At 39.4% G+C, this 18,386-nt stretch overlaps 1 protein-coding gene across 5 annotated transcripts in view; it reads left to right on the plus strand.

The window, feature by feature from the left end:
• Positions 1-18,386, plus strand: part of EXOC4 (exocyst complex component 4) — an 830,578-nt gene that overhangs the window by 179,650 nt on the left and 632,542 nt on the right. For all 5 annotated transcript variants that reach the window (XM_004382687.2, XM_023737127.1, XM_023737128.1 and 2 more), the window contains exon 8: positions 15,738-15,883. In XM_004382687.2, coding sequence (XP_004382744.1) covers positions 15,738-15,883 — 146 coding nt within the window. The remainder of the gene's footprint in view (positions 1-15,737; positions 15,884-18,386) is intronic.

Genomic DNA, 18,386 nt, shown 5'->3' on the forward strand with positions numbered 1-18,386 from the left:
AGGTTGGTAATCAGTGTGGGGCAGGTTCTGGTAGGCCGTGTCTCTGTTGCTTCGTGGTGTGATGTTAAGCGCATGGTGCAGGTAAGCAGGATGGAGGGGGGAGATTGTGATGCGTGGAGCTAAGATGGGTATGAGAGAGAGGAGAGGGGAACAGAAGCCAAAAACATACAAACAAAGGAAAAAGAGTGCTAGGGGGGCTTGCTGTTGGAGTGATGAGAGACTATGTAATGGAGAAAAACAGAAAGGGGAGGAAGAAGAAAAGAAAAGAATGAATAAATAAAAATTAGAAGAAAGAACAGCAAAGCTCCCAGGGTTCCCACCGGTGCAGCTACGAGGTCTGGGGACATTGTTCCCAGGTATTGAAGTACAGCCTGGCTAGGAGGCGTAGAGGTATTCATTGCCAGGTATCCAGGGGACAGGAAGAGAAGGAAGGTATAGAGAGATGGGAAACTGAGTAATGAAGAAAGACAAAAGGGGAAAAAGAGGGAAAAGAAAACAAAACAAATAAAAAAAAAAAAAAAACAAGAAAACTTCCCCAGAAAAACAGGAAAAAAAAAAAAAAGCCACGAGAAAAGAAGAAATGCTCTCAGGGATCCCTCTGCGTGTCTGCGCAAGCTGAGGGGGTAGGTCGCAAGCTGTGCAGCACTGCCCGGCCAGAACAGGCTCCCAACTCAAGAAAAGAAAAAGAAAACAAAGAAACAATTGAAAACAAACAAAAGCCCTGGGATCCCACCAGCGTGGCAGCACAGACCAGGAAGCAGTTTCACACTTGAATGGAGCTCCACAGCTTCTCAGGAAGAAGCAAAGATGGCACACGGAGCCAGGTATTTGAGCAAAAGGTGAGGGAGGTGGTGAGAGGTAAGGAAGAAATCAAAAGAAGTGGAAAAAAGCAATGCCAGCAGCCAACAAATGGCACTCAGGGAGTCGGCCATTGTGGGCGGGTGGAATCCAAGCAGTCAGTGCTTCCCGGCCAAGAGACTGTGGCAGCAGGAAGCGGAGGAGGCCGAGTGGGGGTGAAGAAGGGTGGTGTGTGTGAAAGCGTATATCGCCAGTTACTGGTTGTTCTGTCTTCTGTGGTAAGCTCCGTGAAGCTGCTTTCTCGTATCCCCCATTTGCTGGTCTCTGATAGGAGTCCAAGATGGCAGATCTGTGCTGCATTAGCTGATAGGGGACATCTCCATGTATGTCTCCTCGCTCTCTGTTCTCTGTCAGTTTCTTATTCCATTTGGTGCTTGGCTGAGTTCTTTATCTCTTCATTTGATGTTTAGGGTTTCAGGATTGCTGTTTTCGCTGTTTGGATTAGTTTTTCGGATCTTTGCTGTGGAGGGACGGCATGGTGCTTCTGCCTAGAGCGCCATGTTTCCGGAAGTCCTCTTACATTATTTATCAATCTGAGAATTATTGATTACAACAGGTTCATCCTCTGAGAATATACGTTATAAGAAATAAATTTGGTGAGCAGTCTATTTTCTTCCACGTTGGGCTAAACCAGAATGTCTGGTTGCTATGCTGTATTCTATAATCACTTCAGAAGTGTGTTGCCATTATCCATAGCTATTATTTAAAGATAAGTACATTTTTAAATGCTCCTTAGAACCGAGGATGGCGAGACTTTGTCTCATGTACTTTGGACATGTTATCAGGAGGGACTAGTCTTTGGAGAAGGATATCATGCTTGGTAAAGCAGAGGGTCAGTGAAAAAGAGGAAGACCCTCAACAAGATGGATTGACACAGTGGCTGCAATGTGGGCTCAAACATAGCAAGGATTGTGAGGATGGCCCAGGACCAAGGCAGTGTTTTATTCTGTTGTACATAATGTCGCTATGAGTTGGAACTGACTTGATGGCACCTAACAACAACAACATTTTTTATCAGTTGAAAGTAAATGCAAAAGAAAGGAAAGCAGCTGTATCCTAGCCTATACATTGTCATTAACAACCCCAATTTCTGGCAGCAAATTTTTGTGACTGAATCCTAGAAAAACTATATTCATATAGGTCACCAGATTCTAGAGGGGATCAGCATGTGGTTAGGAAATGTTTGGGTTTTGGTTTCATGAATCCAAAAGAAAAAATAGCTGTACCAAGGCCAACAAAATAGTCACTAGCTATTATATCTTCACAGCTGCATGAAAGTATATCAGTGCCTGGTATGATTAGCTCTGCCTTTATGGAGTCAGCCATCATACATTCACATTCATGTGATCATATAATCAAACATGCTCAGGAGGGAGAAGAACTTCAGATGGAGCTCCTCTGGTAGATGGAATAATAAAAGCAAACCAGGTTCTGTGTTAGCTAATCAATGTTGAATGTTCAGGAAAGTTGAGGAGACATCTTGAAGCAAGCTCCACAGGCTGCTCTGGGTGGTGCAAAGAATCACCTTGAACTTGAATGTGTATGTGCCTTCCCACTTTTGCAGAGCTTTCTATTGGACTGCAACCTCTACAAGTGTGGAACGCCCCAGATGAAGGACATGAGAGGTGATTTGGAGAAGAAGGTCACTCTAGATAGCACCTATGTGACAAATGAAGATGCTTAGGTTAGTGCCTAGCACATAGAAGGCACTTATTACATCCTATTTAAATTAATGTTTAAATTAATAAATGAAATTTCAGAAACAGGCCAGAGAAGCTGGACAGCAGAGACAAGAAGCAAGTCAGTGGCTGGAATCTGTTGCTCTGGTGGTACTTTTGAATAAATACTTTTGGCGTGATGCTTGTAATACTCAAGGAACGTTTTATTTGCAGGAGTATTTGTGTAGGGTAATAGAGAAACTAAATGCTCCAGTTGAAAGGGACCCAGAGCACTCCTTCAGGGTATAAACTTTCTTACTCATTTTTGTATGTACAATACCTCAGACAGTGCCTTGGATTCAATAAGTGCCTGTTGAATGAACAGAAACATTAGTGAAAAGTTGGTAATCTGTGTTGGGCCTTGAAAGATGATTGAATTTTATATAGCAGAGAGGAAATTAGAAGACTTACCATGAATAAAGGCACAGATGTTGGAATGAGCTGATTTGATTTCATGAGACACTGGGGAGGTCAGTCTAATTAGAGGCCTGTTGTGGACATTGTGGTGGTTGTGGTTCATAAGAGGTTGTTTGTATGGACCAGTACCTAGAACTTTGTGTTCTGTCTTTATTGAAGCCCTGCCCTGATTAACTTGTTGGGTAAACCTACTTTGGGAGAGCAGGATACTAATGAGGCCAGGTTCTTGGGTTTCATCTGCATAAAAACATTTATTCAGTTGATATTGTTTGAACACCCACACAGTAAGACTCAGTGCAGGGTTCTTTAGGGATACAAAAAAGAATAAAACACTTTTCTACAGAGAAATTCTGTCTCACAGACTAGTCTTGTAACTCCTGATTGACTGCCTTCCTGTATGCTGTTGGTGACAGAGGGGCACTAGCAAGAAAAGTAGGTGTGGTAGCTCAGCCCAAACCGCCTTTCTACAGCTTGGAGCTCAGTGTATTGAAAGTGAGGTCATTTTCTCCATCAGATGGTCTATCAGAAGCCTCACCGGTACTTGCTGGATTGAATCAGATGCTGTTCCCAGAAGAGGCAGCCCTTCTCATTTAAAGTTGGCACCCGTTATCCTACCAGTCCTTGAGCATCAACCCTAGACTCTGCTGAGAGGACCTCATAATGGAGCAGAGGCAGTTTCTAAAAAGAACGATTTAAAAATTCTTTCCTTCCCTATACTCTTTTTGTTTTTTCACTTTAACCATTATATTGTATTAATTTTTCACTTCTGTATTTCTTTAAAACTGATGAGCTTTGGTTTGTTCTGTGACCACATTTACTCATACAGTCCAATTACTAGAAGTAATTCCAACAGCAGTAATAGCTGTAGCTCTAGTGGTGACGCTAAGATCCATTTTTTTCTTTTAAAGTGTGCTGTAGGTACTTTTCATTGAGCAAACACTGATATTTTTTCTCATACTTCTAGAAGGAATAACAGAATGGAGAATTAGAAGTACAATGAGTGATGAAAGTAGAAAAACAGTGGGGCTGCAGAAGGAATTTTTTTTTCTTCAGTGTGTACCTAGCTTACAGAATCATTATTTTTACTGGCTGAATGTTGTGCCTACAAATATTTTCTGATTTTGAGATCTGCAGTTGTTTTGTGTAGAGCACTACATAGCTGTTCATCTCCTCATTACTGCACTCCGCAGTTGTTACACCCAGCTCCTCTTAGGCTGGAGACTCAGACAGTGAGTGTTAGCACCGGAATGAGGACCTGACTCTGGGGTTTGGGCTCTGTCATTCATCCCGTTGCCGAATACCAGCTCGCTCACATTTTGTGAAGTGCACTCCAAAAACACGGTTTGGTTCTCAACTGTGATGACACTATAATTGATCAAATATATTCTTTCAAAGAATCATAAATTCTTCTTGGAGTTTGAAGAGATGTCATGTTCATTTGTCAACATGTCACTCCAGGGACACAGGTGCAGCAAATTTATGGAGGAAATGCCTGGTGTTTCTCCTTAGCCACATAAATATGAAGCAGGATTGATTGAGAATGTGTGGCTTCAGATTACTCCTCAGATGGAGAGCGATTAAGATCTCTCTGCAGAGGGCCTTTCCCTGGGCTTGTTGGGTTTTCGTGTAGCACTGGCAGGGAGCAAGTCTGAGGTGACACCAGAGACATTTTTTGGAGACCTGCAGATGTCCTCTCAGAAAAGAATACTAAGGCGTCTCTCCTCTGGCTGGGTGAATATTGCACATTTGCAGTCAAGTACATGATTAACTTTGACATTTGAAAATAGAACGTCATGTAAAAATAAGCATGGTACTTCTGCATGTTTAATTAAGATGTTTAGTTCCTGTCAAGGCTGATAGTTTTTTTCCCCCTGTGAAGGGCAATATATTCTCAACTTCTCAAATTTCAGAAACCTGTACTTAACCTTTAATCGTCATTCCATTTACATGGAAATCTGATTAACAACTTTTAAAGTTCATGAGCTCCTGGTAAATGCAATTAAGACCTTTCTGGAGTTTGTTATTAAGAGCTGGCATTTAAAGAAGACCAGGGCCTGGCTACTGTTGCTGTCTTCTTCATAGCAGGATGTCTTAAGCAATTAGCAGAGAACATGAGGTACATGAATTGTACTGTATTGCTTCTGCGTTAACATGGTTGGTATTTAATAGCATGCTGTCTTTTTCTTTCCTGTGGCTTGCTTTATGGGGTGAGTTTGTTACTAAGTGGTAGAGTAGAGCCAAGGATAATTAGGTGGAGTTGTGGCAGTGTTCATAACTACAAGAGTGAGGCTCTTTTCCCCCCTCTGATATTCTGAAGTCATGTTTACAAACATTCACTCTCATATCATGTGGAGCCAGGTGAAACATCCTACTGCATTTCATTTTATTGCATCTTTTGACTGGGTATGGTACTCTTTTTAAGAATGAAAATGAAAAGACGTAGAAATTGGGGAGAAATGTTTCAGGTGTACAACTATTTTCTAAACTCTTAGACATTTCATCTGTTCCACCATTGCCCTTGGGTCATGGGGTTAAGGGTAGGTGTGGCTAGGGAGGAGAGTTGAATGTACTGGACCAGGCATGTGTAGCATAATTGACAGTTCGAGGTGGGGTTGTGATGTATGGAGAAATGAATGCGAAAGGACCGTATACTGCCTATCGGGCAATTCTTTTTGCTTACTAATAGAATTGGATTCTCTGTTTGTTGGATGCGTATAATGCTTTCTAAGGTACTTCTATATGTGCAGAACACCGTGCTTATTACTATTTAGAAGGCTGACAGGAGAAAAATAACAAAGTATTAACAAAGGCAAATCAATATGATATATTGCATATAATAGTGCTATTAAAGAATACTGGAATCTTTGTATATTTCTGTACTGTTTGAATTTTTTTTAAAAATTGTACTTTAGGTGAAAGTTTACAGCCCAAGTTAGTTCCTTCTACAAACATTTGTACACACATTGTTATGTGACCCTAGTTGCCATCTCTGTAATGTGACAGCACATTCCTCCTTTCCACCCTGGATTTCTCGTGTCCATTCAACCAGCTCCTGTCCCTTTCTGCCTTCTCATCTCGCCTCTGGACAGGAATTGCCCATTTAGTCTTGTGTATCTACTTGAACTAAGAAGCGCACTCTTCACAAGTATTATTTCATATCTTACAGTCCAGTCTATTCTTTGTCTGAAGAATTGACTTCGGGAATGGTCTTAGTCCCAGGTTAACAGAGATTCTGGGGGCATGTCTTTTGGGGTTCCTCCAGTCTCAGACCATCAAGTCTGGTCTTTTTACTAGAATTTGAGTTCTGCACCCCACTTTTCTCCTCCTCCGTCAGGAACTCTCTGTTGTGTTCCCTGTCAGGGCGGTCATTGGTGGTAACTATTTGAAAATTTTATAAGCATATAAAGATCAACATAAAACAAAGAAGTATTTGGAAAAAAATAAACAGGAAAACTGGTCTTAAAGAATTAAATTTGATGCCTGAAATATTGATGAAGTACTCCATTTTTGAACCCTAGAGTTTCTATATTTACTGCAAGCTTACTTAAACTAGCAATGTGGTTAAATTGATTTACTTTTCAATTTATAGACTAACCTCAAGTGTAGTAGATAAATGAAATAGTTCAGCCCAATGCTTTCAATTAGCATATAGTATTTCAGTAGAAATAGTATAAAATAGTTGCAGACCTGTTAATACATCTGGACATTTTTTTTTTTGTGGCAACAAAACATGAAATCGGATTACGTTTTGTTTAACCAAGCTGTCAATAGGTATTTTTCATCTGTTTGGTGTCTTGCTCAAAGGGCATATGTGTTTCATCATCTTCACATAGAAGAATTTTGCTTTAAGTTGTAGACAAAGTCTTTCTTGTGACGTAAGAACTGACAAAGTCTAGAAATGAGTGATATTAAGTTGCTTCTTTAGGCATTAAAGGGTTTTAGTAGGGTATTTCAGGTGACATGAATTGGGTTATATTTTGTGGTAATACAAGGAAGTATTAGACATAGTCGTGCCTTCTCATCAGGCCACACTGCAGGTTAAGAGGTATATAGAGGAAAGGTAAATAATATGCGGCAGTAATTCTTAAGTTAATAATCCGTGGGTCCTGAAGGGATTTAAAGGATGACTTTAGATAGATTGGTCAGAGAAGTTTTATATATGTGATAGGAGCTGAACTGTTCCTTGAAGGACAGCTAGGATTTAGGCAAGTGGAAAATTCATTCCAGGTAGTGATCATACACAGATATTCAGAACAGCGAGTACCCATACTGAACTTTCAGTATATGTATTTCATTCTGAGGAGTGTAAGATGTGATTGGACAGCCCGAATCTAGATCATAAAGAGCCTTATATGAATTCAGTTGTGAGAGCTTCTTTATGGGCTTCCTAAATAAAGGAATGACTCTATCTTCGTATCTTCAAAGCTTACCAAAAAAATAGTCGCTTGGTTCTTGTTAAATAGACAAGAGCCTCGAAACACCGCTATTGACCGATCTTCACACTGTTTCCCTCAAATCCTAATGGGAGGGTATTTGCCACAGTTCCTGGCACGAACTAGGTGTATAATAAATGTTAATTGAGTCTGAATCTGCGTTTGTTACCCCTAAAGATTCTATTTTGAATAAACTATAAGCAAGCATTGTGTTTTATAGGTATATCAGTGTTCACATATTACAGATAACTAATATGAAGGGTCTTTAGTAACTGAACTGCTAATTGAAGATTCTGGGTCGCAGCCACTTTAATTGAATAGGCTATTTCCAGAGAGTAATTTGGGTCTTTTCCAAGATGTATTAACTCTTGCAGGTCATTGGGTAGTACTTACCTCATTGGGGCAGAAATTTAATAAATAGTATTCCTGTGATGTGAGTAAATTAATGTACCGCAAAAAGCCTGAAGTGGGTGTTGTAGTTATACTCAGAGGACCTCATCCGTGACTGTGAAACAGCAATAAGTAGCTGCCCTTTAGAGCATCTTACTTTCAATTTAGGTAACTAGGGAACTTCTGTCAGTTTGTCGTACTGTGGTGGCTTGCATGTTGCTCTGATGCTGGAAGCTATGCCTCTGTTACTTCAAATACCAGCAGGGTCACCCACAGTGGACGGGTTTCAGTGGAGCTTCTAGACAAAGGTAGACTAGGAAGAAGGACTTGGCAGTCTACTTCTGAAAAAATTGACCAGTGGAAACCTTATGAACAACAGCAGAACATTGTCTGGTATAGTGCCGGGAGATGAGCCCCTCAGGCTGGAAGACACTCAAAATACAACTGGGGAAAAGCTGCCTTCTCAAAGTAGAGTCGACCTTAATGATGTGGATGGAGTCAAGCGTTTGAGACCTTCATTTGCTAATGTGGCATGACTCAAAATAAGAAGAAACAGCGACAAACATCCATTAATAATCAAAATGTGAAATGTATGAAGCATGAATCTAGGAAAATTGGAAGTCATAAAAAATGAAATGGAATGCATATAGATCAATATCCTAAGCATTAGTGAGCTGAAATGGACTGGTGTTGGCCATTTTGAATTGGACAGTCATATAGCCTGCTATGCCAGGAATGACAAAATGAAGAGGAATGACATCACATTCATTGTCAAAAAGAACATTTCAAGATCTATCCTGAAGTACAGTGCTGTCAGTGATAGGACAATATCCATACGCCTTCAAGGAGGACCAGTTAATGCGACTGTTATTCAGATTTACAGACGAACAACTAGTGCCAAAGACGGAGAAATTGAAGTTTGTTTTTTTTTTTTTTTTACCAACTTCAGCAGTCTGAAATTGATCAAACATGCATTGATAATTAGTGGTGATTGGAATGCAAAAGTTGGAAACAACATAGAAGGCACAGTAGTTGCAAAATTTGGCCTTGGTGTTAGAAATGACATGGGAGATTGCATGATAGAATTTTGCAGGACCAACGACTTACTCATTGCAAATACATTTTTTCAACAACATAAACTGACTATACACATGGACATCACTGGATGCAATACACAGGAATCAAATCAACTACATCTGTGGAAAGAGATGATGGAGAAGTTCAAGATCATCAGTCAGAAGAAAACCATCAGTTGCTTATATGCACATTCAAGATGAAGAAAATGAAAACAAGTCCATGAGAGTCAAAGTATGACCTTGAATATATCCCACCTGAATTTAAAGACCATCTGAAGAATAGATTTGACACAGTGAACACAAATGACTGAAAACCAGACGAGTTGTGAGATGACATCAAGGAGATCATACATGAAGAAAGCAAGAGGACATTAAAAAGACAGGAAAGAAAGAAGAGACCAAAATGGATGTCAGACGAGACTCTGAAAGTTGTTCTTGAAGATATAGTAGCTAAAGCAAATGGAAGAAATGAAGAGAAAGAGCTGAACAAAAGATTTCAAAAGATAGCTTGAGAAGACAAAGTAAAGTATTATAATGACATGTGCAAAGACCTGGAGTTAGAAAACCAAAAGGAAAGAACACACTCAGCATTTCTCAAACTGAAAGAACTGAAGAAAAAATCCAAGCCTCGAGTTGCAATATTGAAGGATTCTATGGGCAAAATACTGAATGACACAGAAAGCACTAAAAGACGATAGAAGGAGTGTACAGAGTTTGTACCAAAAAGAATTTGTCGATGTTCAGCCATTTCAGGAGGTAGCATATGATCAAGGACTGATGGCATTGAAGGAAGAAGTCTAAGCTGCACTGAAGTCTTTGGTGAAAAACAAGACTCCAGGAATTGACAGAATACCAGTTGAAACGTTTTAACAAACATATGCAGCGCTGGAGGTGCTCACTCGTTTCTGCCAAGGAATTTGGAAGGGAGCTACCTGGCCAGTTGACTGGAAGAGATACATATTTGCACCCATTCCAAAGATAGGTGATCCTACAGAATGCAGAAATTATCAAACAGTATTATTAATATCACACACAAGTAAAGTTTTGCTGAGGATCATTCAAAAGTGGTTGCTGCAGTACATCGACAGGGAACTGTCAGAAATTCAAGCAGATTCAGAAGAGGACATGGAAAGAAGGATATCATTGCTGATCTCTGATGGATCTTGGCTGAAAGCAGAGAATACTAGGAAGATGTTATACCTGTGTTTTATTGACTATGCAAAGTCGTTCGACTGGGTGGATCATAACAAGTTATGGATAACATTGCAAAGAATGGGAATTCCAGAACACTTAATTGTGCTCATAAGGAACTTATACATAGACCAACAGGCAGCCATTCAAACAGAACAGGGGTATAGTGCATGGTTTAAAATCAGGAAAGGTGTCCGTAAGGGTCGTATCCTTTCACTATATTTATTCAGTCTGTATGCTGAACAAATAATCTGAGAAGCCGGACTATATGAAGAAGAACTCAGCATCAGAATTGGAGGATGTCTCATCAATAACCTGCGACATGCAGATGACACAACCTTGCTTGCTCATAGGGAAGATAACTTGAAGCACTTACTGATGAAGATCAAAGACTACAGCCTTCAGTATGGATTACACAGCTCACCAGGAAGAGAACAAAAATCTCTGCAACTGGATCAGAAAACAACATCATGATAATTGGAGAAAATAATGAAGTTGTCAAGCATTTCATTTCACTTGATTCCATAGTCAGTGCCCATGGAATCAGCAGTCAAGAAATCAAATGACGTATTGCATTGCGAAAATCTGCTGCAGAAGACCTCTTTGAAGTATTTAAAAGCAAAGATGTCACTTTGAGGACTGGCATGCACCTGACCCAAGCCGTGGTGTTTTCAGTCGCCTCATATACATGCAAAACCTGGACAATGAATAAGGAATACTGGAGAAGAATTGATTTGAATTATGGTGTTGACACAGAATATTGAATATACCATGGACTGCCAGAAGAACTAACAAATCTGTTGTGGAAGAAGTATAGCCAGAACATTCCTTAGAAGCTAGAATGGAGAGACTTCATCTCACGTACTTTGGACATGTTATCAGGAGGGACCAGTCCCTGGAGAAGGACATCGTGCTTGGTAAAGTAGAGGGTCATTGAAAGAGGAAAACCCCCAGCGAGATGCTTTGACATAGTAACTGCAGCAAGGGCTCAAACATAGCCATGATTGTGAGGATGGCACAGGACCAGGCAGTGTTTCATTCTTTTGTACGTAGGGTTGCTATGATTTGGGACCGACTCGATGGCACCTAATAACAACACTAGAGAGGTCCTACTTTGTCCAAGGCACTGTGTTAGGTGCTGACAGAGACACAAAGAAAAGGCATGGCCTGAACAAAGAGGCAGGTGATAAACCAAAGCACTATAAGATAAAATCTTTGAGAGATACAAACTGCTTTTGGGGTTTTAATGAGGGTGAGAGGTCTTGGTTGACTGTTAAGATAGACAGTAACCTCCCAGAAGGCAGGAATCATGGTATATTCACGCTGTATGCTCTCTCATGTTCGTGGTCTCTATATATGTGTATGCATATACAAATGTGAGCAAATTTATGCATCTAGCTATGTATGTATACGTATATTGTTGAAATATGAACTAGGTCAATCAGAAGCATTTATTACAATTTTCTTATATGTGCTATTTTTTCACTGAGAAAATGAATTATTAATGTCTGGCATTGATGTAAAATAACTGTGGTAGGGATGTGAAAACCAGAAAGAAAACTAGCATCTTTTGGAGATATGTTCACTGGTTACCTGATAGTCTCAATTTGGGTGTCAGCCTCCTGGTGTCATGTTGACCTCCAGAGAGAAAAGAGGATAAGAAAGTTGTAGCCTACCACCAGCGGATGTTACAAGTTTACATGGATCGTGAAGCTAGAGGCAGCTAGTTGTCATCAGAAGACCAAGGGTAAGTGAGATAACAAGACCACTGCAGAAAGAACTTTTCAAAAGAAGAAAGTCAAGATAACACCTCCTGGAGAAGAAGACCTCAAAGCTGAAGAACGCACCTTGGTTTCCTCTCGCATGGGGTCGCCTTCTCCATGCATGTGGACTGTGATTTGCTAACATCTGAGTGGAGCACATGTCGTTTGTTAAAATCAGTTAAGTTCTACTTTGGTTCACTTTATAGATCTTGCTCCCCACCCTTGATAGATGGAAGAGCTAGTTAGAAGCAGAAAAAAATAACATAAACTCAAACATTAAAAAAGCAAACAAACAAACAAAAACCTTGGTGCTTACTTATGTCCTTCTGTTTTCCCAGCACTATTTCTTTTTTGGAGCCCTGGTGGTACAGTGGTTAAGAGTTCGAACCCACCAGCCACTCCACACGAGAAAGATGTGGCAGTCTGCTCCCGTAAAGATTTACAGCCTTGGAAGCCCTATGGGACAGATCTACTCTGTCTTGTAGGGTTGCTGTGAGTCTGAATTGACTTGATGGTAATGGGTTTTGGGAGTATAGTGCTATTATCTTGAAACCTTTTCTTGTTGTCTGAGTTAGGAGCAATCTTGTCCTCCTCTAAATGCTTATAGCAGTTGCTTTGTCCTGATGCTTCCTAGGGTACCACTTTCTCCCTTGTACATCCATGTGCCCATTACTCAATGAGCACGTTTAGGATAGGATTCATTTTTGTGTCCTGTTTTTATACTGAACACAATACTTTGCATATTTTATGTGTTAAATAAATATGTTTAATTTACAATAAATAAAAATATTCTTTTGGAAGCTACTAAAACTGTTGGTTGTTCTTAAGAATTACTCTTTTGTTAGGTCAAAGGAGGGGGGGGAGAAAAGCTAAACATGAGCGCTTTGAGCTCAGCTTTACCGATCAGGTGTTTGATACTCTTGGAATTTTTTGGTTGGTTTATTTTACTCCAAATACAAAAGTAAGAAATTATTCACATGACCATCCTACTGGTGGTTTTAACTGTACAATTACCATTGATAATGAGTGTAATTAACCAGACAGCCATTCCATTTTCAGAATTACTGTGTTTGTTTTTCTTTTGCTTTTCTTACTGCAGAATGTTGCAGTCTTTGTACAATGGGGGGAAATTAGACTGCTATCTTGAAAAACTAACTCAGCCTTTTCTGTTTTCTCTTTGTTGTTAACATTCCATTTGCCAGCGAACTTAGGGGAAAACCTGATAGCATTGAGCAATTTTAAGTCACAGTCCTAATTTTTAAAATATTGTTATATTGTTTTTATGAGATGGATTGACACAGTGGCTGCAACAGTGGGCTCAAGCATAGCAAGGATTGTGAGGATGGCGCAGGACCAGGCAGTGTTTCGGTCTGTTGTACATGGGGTCGCTATGAGTTGGAACCGACTCGATGCCACCTAACAACAACAAGAACAACATTGTTTCGATCTTGCTGTTGTTGTTATTTTCAGGAATCAAAGTGATAGATTGTGGGACTCATAGAAATAAAATGTATGATTTATGTGTTAAGGCTACAATCCAAACACGAGTTGATTTATTCAGAAGGGAGGCATAGTAAATACAATCATTAATTAAGAATCCTGTGTAGGATTCTTTTTAATGGAAATTATTAGAATAAAGGAAGCATTATTTAACGAGTGTTAATATATGAAAATATTGTGAGTTCATATAACCAGCTTGTGTCTTAACCATGATGACTGTATCATCATGTGACCCTGCAGTTTGCCACAGACTTGCATCAGCACCGAAAAACAGATTGCTGTCAAATGAGCTGGGCTATCCTATGGCAACATTCCTGTGATTGAAATTTGGAGGTCATAACATTATGGCCTACGCCCTTGAGTTGGTTAGGTCATCCTTGAGGACGCCTCTAAAAGTACATTCTTTTCATTCTTGTGGGTGCTCAAAAAAGGTTTATTTTATTATACAAGGCCAGTCATTGAATTCCAGGACAATAGCTACCTCAAAATAATTTTTTGGTTTAGTGTGTCTTCATGCTTTGATAAAGACACATCTCTGTCACGTTGGTATTTAAACCAACACCCGAGTGACCCAGTGGATTTGTAGATGTCTTTTTACATTACATCAATTTGAAATTCCGTTCTGGTTTACTAGCCTTCTTTTGACCACAGATTGCATAAAATAATGTTACTAGCAGTAGTGCCAAGTCTACAATATAATTGAGTCCCTCGGTTGAGTTGTTATGAAAGTAGAGACCCAACTCGATATTCTTGCTGATTAGTGGGCCGCTTGGATGCTGCATTAACAGAGATTGGATTTTTCAATGTTTCTTCATCAACATGTTGAATAATACTCTAGTGGTCTCGTAAATAAATAAAAAAAACATTGACCAATCTGTTAACATGTTTTATACTTTCCCTGTGCAGTCTTTATTGTACAGAAGGTGAAATAAATCAGCTCTGTTTAGTGCCATCCATAGGCCCATTCTTATTGGCAGTTTGTATGCTCTTAGTCGCTGTAGAATGTCATGGTAAAGGGCCCAGGCTTTGGAATCAACTACAGTGGCATTGAATCCTGGCCTGTTATTCTCTAATTAGGCTAGTTTCTTAAAATCACTGCTTCTGTTTTCTTCAACTCTGTAATGTAGATAGTAACTTTTACCTCATAGATTTGATATGAGGGTCAAGTAAGATCATGTTTCTAAAATTTCTGGTATTTGATAAGTTCTCAATTGTGTTTGTGCTTATACTAGAGACAGAATTGCTTTGAACTTTACTTGGGGCAGTGCCATGTTCGCAGGGTGCCTCATGAAATCGATTTTTGATGCTGCTGCTAAATATGGTCCTCAAACCTTCATTGAATGCGTGTGTGCGTGCGTACACATGCATGCAGGAATGAATGATTATATGGGACTCTGAGTCTCTGAAAAGCTTTTACTTCAGTCATGGGTAGAATTGCTTGCCTCTCTGTACTTGGATATCTTGAAATTTTTAATATGGTGAGTGATTATAGAAATGAGTTGATGTACTTTAGTCTCAGGTTAGATATTCTTAGGAGCTGTGTTAATTTCTGTTTGGATCTGCCATTTTCTTTCAAATAATGCTTAACTTTTTAGAATACTGGCTATAGAAATAGTAGAACAGATGATTCCAGCTTTGGCCCTAGAGTGGCTCTAGAATGGATTGATTTTACAAGCAGGACCCACTAGTAATTGTAGACCAAAAAAGTAGTTGCTTTTCTTGCTTTGAAACTATCAAGATGAGTAGTGACCCTAGAAGTACTCTGTCAATCGAGACTGCTCAGCTTCCTCTGACCTACGATACCTCTTGTTGGCAGGTTGGTTAGAGTGGTGATCCACTGTGCGGTGTTAGAGTAAGGGGTAAGAGCGTGGACTCCGCATCAGTCCACCAAGGTTCACTTTTGCAACTCTTGAACTTCTCTAAGCTCCCATTTTCTTATGTATAATCTAATAACCTACCAGAGAAAATTTTGTGCTTCAAATGAGATAATACATCTAAATGGATTAGCATGCCCAGAGCAGAGAGAGCACTCAGAAAATATCATGGCATTGCTGCTGATGCTACTGTAATTTGGAATAATGAGGAGTAAATTGTGATTAAGTGACAATATTTTAACTTAGCACAGTGCCTAGCACATAGTATACACTCAGTAAAATCTCTCCTTTTACCCCCATTTTCAAATGCCCACCATAGCCTGTTCCTAGAACAGGCAGCAACAATAATGAATCTTTTCCTCTGACCTTCAACCAGAAAGACGAATGGCCAAGTTAATATATATTATTTCTGGATGTCGAGGATGAAGTTTTAGAATCAGATTTTCATGGTTTTAAATGTGTTTTTCTTACCTGCACATTATAATTGTGGGTATTAAACTGTTTATTTGATTTACAGATGCTATTGACTGAGTACTTGGACATGAAAAATACTCGTACGGCCTCTGAACCATCAGCTCCACTAAGTTATGCCAGCACTGGACGCGAGTTTGCGGCTTTTTTTGCCAAGAAGAAACCTCAAAGGCCAAAAAATTCTCTTTTTAAGTAAGTACCGGACCTGCTTCTAAGATGGCTGGTGTGAAAGAGTCTTAGATCCCAAATAGGATGACTTTGTATTTTACTGACAGCAGTTACCTTCTCCGGTAGAAGTTGGTTTGAAGTTATTTATGGGAAGTGAAGTATTGACCCTTGTGTACTGTTGTTTTCTGCAAAGGGAAGTGAATCTTTTGGAGTATGGTTACTGGACTACCTAAAACTTCTGACAAAAAGTTCTGGAATTTGTTTCTGGGAGTCTTACATGAAATGATGAGAAATGAAGCTCCCTGGTTGTTTTTGGGGAATTGTATATGAAATAAAAGGAAATGAAATATTTCAGCCTTTGAAAAAGCCCCAGGTGCCAAGTAGCAACCCTTATTAATAACTTTATGCAGATCTCCCGATGTAAGCAGCATGGAGTTATATGTGGTTATATTTTAATAAAGGAACAATCTTGAAATTCTTTTTATCTAATTACTATCTTAGTTAATCCCACCAGGCCATGTGCCCAAAGTGTATGACTCTACAGCTAAGAGTTAGTACTATTAATATTAGCATTAATAACAACAACAGCAGCAGCTACCATCGATTCAGTGCTTTTGGTATGTGCCAAGCACTGTGCTAGGTAAGTTTCTCAAAAAAATCTCGTTTAGGCATAATTTAATCAGATTGTACCAAATTTTAGCTGGAGCAGTGATAGCTAACACTGAATTCTTACTAACTGCTAGCCAAGGTGCTAAGCCATTGTCATGGATTATCTCATTTACTGCTTACTACCTTATAGGTGTTTGCTTTTAGGTCAGTCTTCTATTACACATAAACAATTGAGACACAAAGGAGTTTAAGTACCTTATGTAAGATCACTTAGCTAGCAAGTAGTAGAAGTAGGATTTAAATTTTGGCAGTCTAATTCCAGACCTATGTGCTCTTTTGAGGGGTTAATAGGTATTTAAGGAATAAAATATAAATATAAATCTAAGCGTGTAAAGTGAGTATAAAAGTATCATCCCAGTATTTTGAATTCATTTGTTTTGAATAGCTGAAGCTCTGGTACCTTTTACTGATTCACTCTTGAGATTTGTTTTTATTGTGGATTCACAGAGTTTTTAATCATTAAGGAAGGTTTCAGCAGTTCATTTATCTTGCCATCTTGCAGAGAGATTTAGTTTGCATCCTGCCTTCAATGAATTATTGAATGTGTTTCTTTTTCTTAGGTTTTATTCAGAGGTTAGATACACTATCCGTTAAAATACTTTAGGCTGCAAGTAACATCACATAGCTTAAACCATAGAAAAGTTATTGTCTTGCACATAGGAGAGTTCCTTAATTCAACACTACAATACAGTTAAAGACAGCCCTTTTCCATTTCTGCCTTGTCATCCTCAACGTGGTAGTGACGTTTGTATCGGTGCTGGTCCAGTAAAGATGGTGATGCCAGGGAAACAAGGTGTGATTTTTCCTAAGTATCTTCTTTTATTAATGAAAAAGAGGTTTGTGTCAGTGAGCAAGCTCCTCTGCAAGTTCCCCTCAGGTTCTAGGATTGGGTCTTATGCTCACTGGGGGGGAAGGGAACCGCGGAGATTGTCTTAAACAAGTCAGTGTTCGGCTCTGGTTCTAGGGCTGGATCTGGGGAAGGAGCCATTTTTCCTGAGCACATGGCTGAGTAAAGAGGGAGCAAGGAAGCATAAATCCCATATACAATTGGGGCTGTGCCAGCAAGGAAGAAACACAGTAGAAGGAAGAGGTGACTGATGGAGGTGACAGATGCCACATAACCAGGCCTTTTCTTTTCTAGTTGAACCTACCATTCTGTGTCTAGATGTGTTATGGAGAACAGATTTAAAGAATTTTAGATTTCAAGCACTCAACCCTCACCCCTAACTTTAAACCTCAGACCACACATCCATTTTCTAACCTTTAACTTATCCTTCTGAAGTTGTGGTATCGGGAAGGTATGAATTGTTGAAAATAAACAAATTAACTTAAATAATTGTTACACATTTATTATGATTGGCTAGTAGGTAATAAAAGCACATCAGCCACACCGAATGAGGCCGTTATTACAGATGCACCTGTTTCTAGTCTTGGTTCTACTCTAACAGGCCTTGTGAGCCAGGGTAAGTCTCTTGTTTTGGTGGCCCTCAGTGCCTTTGGCTATAAAATAAGGAAGTGAGATGGAATAGTCTTGAATGCCTCTTTTACTGTAAAATCATATCAATCTGTGACTTACTGCAAACATAAAAGGGATTCTTGAGTAGCAAAAATACATCAGGTCATAAAAGATTAAGATTTTGGCAAGCTGTAATCTGTTTGTATCACATCTGTGAAGGACTTTATTACCCTTCTCTAATTGCCCCTAGCTAAGGTTAATTAAGTGTGTTTAAGTTCTCTCTTATTGTACCATGTGAGTCTCTCTATTCTTTGCTCCAGCATTTATTTTTTTCCCTTGCCATCTCTGATCAATAGCTGCCAGCATGCTTTTTGGAGGTCAGTGGCTTCTTTTCTGCATTTG

The sequence above is a fragment of the Trichechus manatus genome, unplaced genomic scaffold (assembly GCF_000243295.1).
Source record: "Trichechus manatus latirostris isolate Lorelei unplaced genomic scaffold, TriManLat1.0 scaffold00097, whole genome shotgun sequence".
NCBI classification, from domain to species: Eukaryota; Metazoa; Chordata; class Mammalia; order Sirenia; family Trichechidae; genus Trichechus; species Trichechus manatus.